This window comes from Contarinia nasturtii, unplaced genomic scaffold (assembly GCF_009176525.2).
Source record: "Contarinia nasturtii isolate CC-2019 unplaced genomic scaffold, AAFC_CNas_1.1 Cnas_scaffold_1037, whole genome shotgun sequence".
NCBI classification, from domain to species: Eukaryota; Metazoa; Arthropoda; class Insecta; order Diptera; family Cecidomyiidae; genus Contarinia; species Contarinia nasturtii.
The window spans coordinates 8,717,797-8,729,180 of NW_022198383.1; the positions used below are offsets into that span (position 1 = coordinate 8,717,797).

General features: G+C 34.1%; 1 protein-coding gene across 1 annotated transcript in view; it reads right to left on the reverse strand.

Annotated features, from left to right (window-relative positions):
• The window catches only part of LOC116343748 (disintegrin and metalloproteinase domain-containing protein unc-71), a 94,372-nt gene that overhangs the window by 35,181 nt on the left and 47,807 nt on the right, over nucleotides 1-11,384 (reverse strand). Inside the window, exons 4-5 of the mRNA XM_031771965.1 lie at nucleotides 3,707-3,779; nucleotides 3,007-3,153 (exon numbers count right to left, since the gene is read on the reverse strand). Of these exons, the coding sequence (XP_031627825.1) occupies nucleotides 3,007-3,153; nucleotides 3,707-3,779 (220 nt within the window). The remainder of the gene's footprint in view (nucleotides 1-3,006; nucleotides 3,154-3,706; nucleotides 3,780-11,384) is intronic.

Consider the following 11,384-nt stretch of genomic DNA (forward strand, 5'->3'; position numbering starts at 1 on the left):
TCATTGTAGCCATAATTGTGTTGGCTTTATGTTTTGTCTTTTTCAAATCGATTTCACGATTATGGGTTTACACTTGCTGGCCGACAGTATCGTATATCTGTGACGCCGACAATTTCCCTTTGTCGACACCGACGAGGGAGAGAGAGAGAATCACGTCTAAAGAAATGGTTTCTATCAAATGAATTGTCTATGAAAGAATTATGTTATCTAAAATCTATGGACGGGACACTGAATGAAAAGTGTGTATTCAACTATTGAAGAAAGTAACGGTTTGCACATATTTGGCGGCGGCGGCGGTGACGACGACGATGGAATAGAATATGCCATTTCAATGGAAAAGGTGATTTTCCATTGATAAAAGCTTGATACCGTTGTCGACCTTCCTGCTTTAAGAATAAAAGAAGTCACATTACCCACGCAAACATTTTCACAATGCTTGACTACAAAATGAACAGATCTGGGAAAAGAGAGAAAACAAAATCAAAATAGAGCATTACATTTTTCGTTTTCTCATTTTTCCTATCCATTCTCGTATTTCCTATGTGTTGGGATCGGCTGTTGTTTCATGGAATTTAAGCAAAGTTATTTATAGGACTTTTATCCGAATGGTCATCGAAAATGCTTAATACCTGGTGAGTATCGTTTCGATCGAAAAGACATGAGCTGTGTTCGACGTGATGGGACATCGTCTCATTGAATAAAGAACCAAACGAATCCTGACATGTGCACCGCAATGAAAATTGGAAAAACAGTGTAAGCACAACAACATCTTTTATTGCTTCAACGCAATATAATGGCAATCGTACGATGAGATGGAGAATAAAAAATATATATACAGTGAATCTAATATTTTTGGTAGACAAAATTTTGCATGACACACTCCACTCACACGCCATTCGTATATGAATCCTATGTTAGTGGAGAGTTTCTCTGCTTACTTTGCTTGTTATTTTGTCTATAAAAAAAATTAGATTCACTGTATATCGGAAAGAAATACACAGCGAAAGAAAAGTCCGGTCAATATGAACGAATCTTTCGTTCAAAGGCCAAATCCATCGACGATAATCTACCTCAATTCAGTCCACAAAATACAATTTTATCTATTCCATTCTCATTCGCATTCATTTCGTTGGTTGTTTTGTTTGCTTGCAAAAGTGTGAGATGGAGTTTTGTTTTTGAAATGGCAGCATCGGTAACCGTTTCTACCGACGATAACAACGACAAAAATCGCTTTATTATTAGTATTTCCATTACAAAATCGGTTTCAATCGAGAAATGCAACGCATTTTCTACGGCATCACTTAGATTATTAGCTCACTCAAGGGCTTTTTGTATGCTTTAGTTGTCTATTCAATGTAATATTGGAGAGACAAAAACCGATAAGCATCAATTGAACCAAAGAAACACAGATGATTCAATCGGTCCATTGCTTTTCATAATGTACACCATTCACAGACAATTTTAGTTACATTTCTTTTGACCACAACATCAATATCCAAGATATTCGGTTATTATTTTGTGGTTGGCTTTATACTCTATATATTTATATTGCTGTTCAATTTAATAATTTAAACTGAATCGGAAGCCATTGATATGGAACTGAATACAACATTAATTACACTAGTTTTACAAATCCCTAGATGAAATGAAGCTGAGGCTGTAGCCACACCCATGAGATAATGATGCCTTTGTTTATTTATGCAATGGAATAGATTTATTTCCGAGCTGCATTCTTTTGATAAACTATTCTATGTGGCGATGAAAGGGAATACATACATGGATTTCACATCACACATCTTATATATAATAATCGGACGCCTGTGGAATTGGAATTCGAAGAGAAGAAAATGTATATTGCTTCTGGTTTTAGATTGATAATTTTTTAATGAAGTCGATACGGCAATCAAAACAAAACGAAAATTATGGAACCAATGAGATGCACCACAAATATATTGGGCACATCACGAATATTCCTAAATATGTAGCATGTCTAATGGAATTGTCGGTAAAGTCCACTTTTTGTTTTGTCAAGTATTCATATGTCCAAATTGATCATACACGATGGCCGCATCCACTCAATGCGTATATATGTAATAACTTCATAAATATTCGATGAAACGCAATTCAAGTGTCATGTTCCATTTTCATAATCAAAACATGGTTGCATCTCCGTCCGTCCGGTTGTACTAACTATGAATAAAACCCAAAGGCATACAAATCAATTGGTCGAATGCCATTTAATTATTATCATATAATTTCGTATTGATTCCATTTATGAAGGCATTATGATATACATTCTAAATAATATTGTTGAATGTTACCTTCATATATACATGACGATCGAATATTTTGATGGGCATCAAATGTTCTCGACTCTATTGTGGATACAAATTTTATATATATAAAATATGCGAAGCATATGATTAGATGCGAAATGTGGTCGATGTGATTGAAATTTGTGAAATTTTACCACATATCAGAGATGGCTTGTTTTGATTTCTCTGATTTTGCATTTGTCTGTCGGTTGCCTTACAACCAAATTCGAATTTAATTAATGTCTCACCCAATTCAATGAATGAAACTTCCATTGTATTGTGACTTGATTGAACACATATTATGTATTATTTAACACTGTTATGCATCAGTAAATTTCTCGGATAGAGGTGACAATTGACCAAATCTATTTGCGTCATGGTTTTATTCATGATTGAAAATATACTCTTGTAGCAGATCTATGCTTATGGAAAATCTCAAGGAATACATATCGTCTTCGACATTTTCAACAAACCGATGCATCAGCATTAATATTTATAGATGTCGGCATCTCAAGCATGAACGCACCCATTTTGATGGAAAATTTACAACAAATCTAAAACAATTTCATTTTATATATCAAAAGCTTTCGTGTAATTAGAAAATACAAGGGAAATACATGTTATTAATTGAATTGTGCGGGGATAAATACGGGGGGAAATAATGGTTAAGAAAAACAAACGAATTGCTTACCGATAAATCACCTCCGAAAAATGGATGTATAACAAAAGTTTCATTTCCTACGTGAATAACACCGCTAACTCCGTTGCAGGTGTGAAAGGCAGCACTAGCACCAGGATAATCTTTAACCGTGCCATGATAATAACAGTGTTCGATATCCTGAAAATGGCAAATAATTAATTTTTTTTTATTCATTCGTTCTGTCTCCATCTCGCACAATTCATTTTAAAATCGTGAATAACAACGAATACACTCGAACCATCGTAAAATCGACTTGAAAACAATTGATTGTCGTTGCCCTCGTAGTCATTGTCATTGTTGTTTTCCATCGTGTCATCATGGGAACAAACAACAAAAACTCAAAATTGGTAAATGTTCGTTGTGTAAATTTAATTGCTTTCAAATGCAAATAAATTCGTTCAAATCATCGTGCACCATTCAAGCGTGTATACTCGTTTGCAGTGGGTCGTTTTACGAATGGTTTGATGTGAATTCACTTTAATTCGTTTCACGTATTTGCTGTATTGAGACAACAGCACTTCAAAGCCAAACTCAATGAGTTTAATCGAAAATTTAAATTACTTTAATTCCACGCCGTAACACTCTTATCGAATTGAATAAAAGCGAGTTCGCGCTTTATTTAGATTTTTCGGCAAGAATTTAATTTTGCTGTCATCGTCATTGTTTTATTTTCTCGCTGTTGTATACTTACGTGTCGACCACCTTCCATGGCATATCCGTTGGACATATAATGTTTTTGTTGTATATTGGGCGATAAAAGTTGCCTGTGTAAAAAAAGAAAAATAGACACGAAAATTAATGTGATAACTTAATCAGAGAGCGGAATGAGAAAAAGGAAAGTGTTGATGACCATAAAAAACACGGTTCATTAATTGTTCCCTATCAAACGGGGTAAAAGTAGCTACGCCAAAAATAGGATATTTTGTTTAAGTTTCACCAAGTAGCACTTTCGATTTTCAATCTTCCAAAAAGAAAAGTGCTACCGCTGCTAGTTCGTCTCAAAATTGAACGAGTATTTTAAAAGAGTGCCGAATATTTTAAATGTATGTATACACTCTATATTTCACTTAAACTGTAAATAAACTTGAAGCTTTTCACCGTCATTCAACAACAGACCATTTGCCATCTTGCGTCAACATCCGCAAATTGCATCGAAATCGTAAATTAACGGAAATTATATTTTAACGAAAGTTTCCGGCTTTAAAATTGCTTTCAAACTTCAGTGTGCATTTTTATGACAGGCCATGTAACACATCACACAAGGCAAAATGGCGAAACAGAAACGAAACATCACGATACACATACAAAGAGAAAATAAAATGTTAAGTGCGTTTGGCGTGAGGAAAATGCCCTGAACAAAGTAAGAAAAAAAGCAGTTTTCCGATGAAATGAGGTTGGAAAAAAGAAAAATCGAAGCAAAGCATTGGTTATTCAACAATTTATAGAGAAATTTACTTTCACTGCATTTAGATAGACATTCACATTCATGCGTCCGACATTGATTCGCTATACATAAAGTCATAACATCTCATTTTAAAACCAATACGAAATCGCATAAAAGGCACTTTTATATACTGACGCCATTACAAGTCAATTCCAGATCGCGTTTGAATGGCGCTGAAATGGAATGCAAAAGAAAAGAAACCGCATTAAAAAAATTAATCAACTTTGTAGCGAGTATTTTACGATATTGATTGCGGAGATTGTGTATCAAAGATGGAAAAATTGTTGCATAAAATTGCAATATTGCCATTTAATGAGTTCAATTTCTGCCACACGAAAGCGAAAAAAATACACACGGAAAAAATGTAACTGCTACACTTCTTGGGAAGTGCAATGGAGAGGATGAGAGATAGATAAATAGAGAGGGACAGGAAATGAAATAAACGTAGAAAGTGTGCATCAAAGTAAGGAGTTTATTTATTTATCTTCGTTTGAAGTCCATTAAATTGAAATGTGCACAATTTCAATCGAACGGCACTTCAATGCATTTCCGTTCATCACCTTCAAGTCAAGGTTTTTTTAAAATATTATTTCTTTTCATATACAACTTTTCCAAGCCATTAACCGTTTTGTGAAATGAACAGATGCATGTGCTTACTCCATGTGTAATGTACAACCACCTCATTAAAATAATATGTGCAAAATATATATATATTTGCGAAATTGTATTTTATGCGATCAATCGCAAAGTTTTTCTTTCCTTCTTCCTTTGAATATAAGAAGAACATTAATCAGTCAAACGTTTCACACATATTCAGCATACATTTTTCAATAAAGATCACATATTTATGCAGTGGATTTGGTTTGGAATGGCATTTACATTGCAACGCAATAGATTTTTTGGGCTCTATATTTGCTGTGTTGATTTTGTTGAATGAATAAAAGAAAAAACGAAGCAAAAATAAAACTAGAAAATCCAAATAATATAAATCCAACGAAATAAAAATAATCATAAAGAAATCTCGGTGCGATAAAAATGAAAATGCGAAACGCATAAAAACCCGACAAACCAACAATCCCATATCATGTGGTATGCGAATCACATCGTCGATGATGTTTGACATATTCAACTGATTACACGAAACAGTGAGCAAAAGGAGCGAAAAGAGAAAGAAGACAAACACGCGTGTAATAGACCGAGTGCGAGAGATTTTGTGAGCGCAGAAAAAAATTGCGAAAAGTACTTTTATAGTGGATTTAGTACAAAGTAAACGAAAACACATTAACGGATTTATGCGGCTGTGCAATGCCATTCCATTGCACACAACAACTTAACTGCTTTCGCTCTCTCTCTCTCTCTCTCTCTCTCTCTCTCGCTCTCTTATTTATTCATCCAGCGTGATTCATGCGAAATCCTCTCATTCAATTAAAACAATACAAGAAAAGTATGGAGTTGGTGGCATGAGAGCAAAAACAAAAAAAAAATCCAAAATCTGGTGTTTCAAGTGAATTTAAAATGTGAAGAGCGAAAAAGTGGTTCACTTTGTTCGAGTGGAAAATATTGCTTGATTATGCCTCTTTACACAAGGCTAAATGCAAACGCATTTACACGCACACAAAGTTAAACCGCAGACTCCATTTTCTATTTCACGGAAAAAATGTCGATCAAAGTAAACAATTTAAATGAAAAAAAATTGAGTTGCGCGTTTAAAAGAGTAGCATGAAACAAATACAAATAATGTGTGTAAGTCAAGTTTGGCGTTTCAATTAGACGAAGCTAATTTTAAAAAAAATCTGTGTATCACATGCTGTTGCTGTTAATGTACTGCGGTACAATGAGAGTACCGTGAATATCATCGACTCAGTTACATACACACAAAAGCTTGACGAAAATATTTTATTAATTTAATTTTGATGTGTGCACAAAATTACATATTAATTTTCGGTGTTTACAAGAAAAACCATTGTTCGTTTGTGTACAGTAAAAAAGTATTTCAGTAGAAATTCAAGTGAATTTGCACAACTCTTTGGGTCTTCTTCTCTCTCTGTCTTCTTATCTCCCCGAGTTTTTCAAAAAATGTGAATTGCATTGGATTAAGAATGGAATCTTCAATTTGATGTTAAATAACGAGAATGTTGACGAGTCAAATATGGTTAAAGCGTAGCAACGCCGAAACTCATCGTTTTAATGAGATCGCTAGAAAATTCGCTTTGTTTGTTTATTTATCAATTTTATCTTTGTGCGGTGGTTTTCTTTTCACATATGCATCTCCTCTGTACTACTACACTTTCTCTGGATTTCATTTGCAAACAAAAAAAATCTCAGTTTAAAAAAACACAGACAATTTCAATGTTAGCGTGCATTTTTTTCATCAACATCCGAGAGAGATAGAGAGGCGAAAAAAAAAATTCTCGAGTAAATACAGTTTAACGTTTTATTCATGTTGAGTCATCGTGTTTTTTGGGTTTCAGTTGCCGTGCCGTTTGCGATGTTCTTATTTACATATTCATATTTGCCATGCTGTGGATATGTTCAAATATTTTGACATGCTAAACCCGGTTATACGTAGCGCACTGACACACAACCATATGACGTATCAATTTCATACTTTTTTCTTCCATACAAATTCCATTTTTTCGGTTCAGTCTCATGCTCTATCTCGCCTGATTCTAGCAACTGAAAACACTAGTTGTTGCATATTTTCGTGCTTATAATTCATATATGAAATATATTTCATGTTCGAAAATTTTCTGTACACCGATTTTAATCTAGTTCGCATTCGACTAGTGTCGAGATCATATTCATGTTGTCACAATGAATGGCACACACGGAACTTTTACAATCCCACATTTATGCACACTTGGTGGAAATTATTCAAATACGGGCGCTTTAACGTATGGATCAAAACTATGTTCCATTTTATAAAATTGAACGTGGAAAGAAACCAGAAGACATAAGCGCTTTTGTGGTTATGTTTATGAAAAACTTTTTGATTTAGATAATCATATTGCAACTTAAAAATATTTGCCCAATCATCGTTCTCCACGCGAGAGAGGGAGGTTATTATCGTTTTAAATAAATCTAGTATTATTCTATAATTAAAGCAAATGAAAAATTGTTTTCTTTTACCGCTAATTTGCATAAAAATGCGACAAAACGTGTGTACTTCACGTAAATTAAATTAAAATAAGTTACCGTCTTGAATCACGTTGTCTGCGTTTATGCTCTTGTGCAATTTAAATTTAATAAACATGTTAAAAATGCTTTTGCATAATTTCGACGAATTAATTTCAAAAGCAGTTGTAGTAGTGTATTTAATTTTTGTCCATTTATTATGTGTGCATGTGTATTTGTGTGCTTGGTATTTTAATTTGAACGTATTATCGTTTAGGAAAATTGTGCACCGTAATCACGTCATTTTCAATGACTGTGGCTGTATGTTCATTGGTCGGTTCTTAGTCAGGTCTTTTCATCGGGTCTAGCATATCGTTTGTGCAAACATTTAACTACAAAAGGTTAAAAGCATATACCGAAAACTGACTTTTAAACAGAATACTCTCAATTGGTCGCACGCTCAGCATGAGTGCTTTAATTAATTTGTGGATGTTTTTTTCTTTCTTTCTTCTTTCGCCACTTTTGCTCTGATACAACACAACCGTAAATTTTAACGTTGAATAATTCAATAAAATTTAATCAGTTTTCAAGCATCTTTTGGCTCATCTTATTATATTCATTTGGCTGCAAGAATTAGACGTAATCCAGTAATAATAAATCCAAAATATCGGTTTTTCGAATTTATGAAAATATCAAAGGCAAAACTCAACTGAAAAGCAGCATCATTTTCATCCACTCAAAACTCAGTTGAATAACATTCAAGAGAGAAATCTCTCTATATCTTTATTTTACCTTGAAATTTAATATTAGAACTTTTAATAAATCAAAATAATCGGAGCACATAACCCGAAGATACTTTACCAAACAAACAACAACAACAACACAGGATGCAATTTATAATGTACAGGTTTATTAATAAAGAACGTTCATTATGGAAGTCGAACTCACTCGAATAATCCAGACAAATGAAATAACTTTATTGGATTTAATTAAAATGGAATAATTTCAAAAATATGCCACCTTGCAGCAGTTCTCTCGGACTTTCGTAAGGACAAGTGTAAAAAAATCAACCCGAAGATTAGTCAATAATTGAAAATAATACTATTGGACACAGAAATGGAATTGAAAATGTCATTTTATCAATTGATGTCCGTACTTTTAATAAAAGTAGGGCCAATTAAATTGCTCTGCGTCGTTTTCCAACGCATTCGAACGCTTAGAGAAATCATATCGTAATCAGAGCATGAAATCGTCACTCACGAAGAGAGCGCTTGCTGGTAGCCACTCCTAGCGTATAGTTACTAGGAATACTAGGAGATTCTGTTGTAAGTAGGCGCAATGCTTGACAAGTGTGAATTCATGGACTGATCGTAATTAAAAGTCGTTTCGTTTGTAATGTATGGTTTTTTCAATCAAATTGAGGCTAATCCATGTGGGCCTTGGAGGTATGCATATAGTTTGCCTTTGTTATAACATTTTAATTATATCCGATGGAAAGATGATTTTAGTTGTGCCTTTGATATTGTACATGAATTTCCTTGTTATCCAACTTCAATCTCCGTTGTTTGAATATTTTTGTTTATTTTTATGTGACGATTGCTTGCCAAACGAGAATATGTATTTCACCCATTTTTGTATTTTTCCACACTTCCATGAATGCATTCGAAAGTTATGTCTATCATTTTGTTGCTTTGTTTTTGTGCTTCATTCTTTTCGATATTGCAAAAGTGACTGTATACATTATGTATTCGTTGAAGGTGCACTGCAAACGACACATCCGACAAAGTTAACGGATTTGGTGCTATTTAAACATCGATGATTTGCATACGCATACAAACGCAACAACACTTTTTTTGCATGTGTTTTGTTTGCATCTCTGTTTGTCTACATTACTAGTAGACTTATCCATTGTAAACGTATACAACGTTATGAGTTTGTATCTTAAGCCGTGATATGAATGTGGATGCAGAAACAACAGCATACGTGAAAATATGTGAATTTGATGTAAACACATGCAATGAGAACGATGAAAATGTGCGGAATGAACGAACGAACGGAAAAAAAAACGCAGGTGAATAGTTTATCACTAATTTTACTTTCACGTTCTAAAACCTTTAAGCGACGAAAAGCCCGGCAAGTGTGAGCTAAATTTCTGTGTTTTCAACGTGTACAAAGGCAGCAATGAGAAGAAGTGGAAGAAGAAAACACCGAGCTGCTTTTGCTGCAAAATCCCGGATATGTGTTTGTTGAACTTTTTATCTCACCAAAGCAATTGTATGCAAACACCCAAAGCACACAAACACACATACATTATATAAACATAAGCCGATGCCTATGCAATGGAATTCCATTTATATTTCGATTTTATGGTATTTAATGAGTTTCTTTTCTCCGGTATACACACAGAGACATATGTACATAAAATGAATATTCCCTTCTGTTGATGTCATTCAAATGGTGGCTTCAATGCAAAATGCATGTAGTGCTTTTATATGCCCGCCATACCAACAAACCTAGTTGACGTTGTTGATACTAAAGCCACCGAACAAATAATTTGCATCATTCAATGCCGATGTGAAATGAGACCGAGTTAGAGAATGAGAGAATTGTGTAGTTGTACCGTTTCCGATTTGGTCTGTGAGAAGCCACTTCTGTTGGTGTTAGAACTTAGAAGCTAGAACGCGTCATGAGATTCAGAAATGATGCTCTATTCCAATCGACACAAACAATTTTACTCTATTTTCATACGTTTTTGGCTCTAATACGATTGCTCGACATATGTTTAAGTCAATGTACATAATTTGGCCGTAGGTTGGTGTACACCGTATACACACACATCCATTGCATACACGTATATTTGGCATTATGCACTTGTGCAGCCACATTTTGAGATTTTGTCGCCCGCGTTGTTAAATTGCGGTTTCATCTGTATTTGTACCAATAGCATTTTTATATTTAATTTACAAATTTCAAAGCGACACAATAACTGAGAATGTATGCAAGAGAAATGCGTCTCATTCATTTTCTATTTTTGTTCACACACTGAGATGGTAACTTCGAGATGGGTACTGTAAAATCGATTGCTATGAGACTGGAATCGAAATTCTGCATGGAATATCAAAACGATTTAATGGCATACAATCGTATCGAAAGAAATGAATCAAGTTGCCGATCGACAACAATCAGCTCTAACCCTTTTCAAGATGTGTTTGTCAGTGGCTTTTAACATTTCGCACATAATAACCACAAAACTCCCAAATGACTGAATGAATGTTTGCCTAATAATTTTGCCATTGTTCGGTTGCCAGGTGAAATGCTAATTCAATGCACAAATATCCAATAAATTATTAAAATCCCACAAATTTTATCGCATACAGATATCGCAAAAGTTAAAGTTTTCTCTTTCTTTCCCCTTCTCCTTGTATAATACTATGTTTTCATTAGTTTCATGCTGATGTCTACATGGTCGATGCCTGAAAATTTATCTGACACTGATTCGGTGATAAAATTGAATAAATTACATATATTTGATATTACCGCAAAACAAGTGGAAAAGCAAAAGTAATTCACTCAGATTACGACATTCATAAACTACACCAGAACTATAGTTGCGAAATGTAAAATTGAACACAATTTTTGATACCAACATCCCAAACCAACAAGCATCTCAATCAAGCAGCAATACCAAGCGACGATTGAAGGAGAAAAAAAACCAAAATTTATGATGATCGTATTAAAAACGGTATTGTAACAATGTTTCTGTCTAACATTGTTTAGCTGCATGCGCACACGTGCATCAGCAACTCACAAA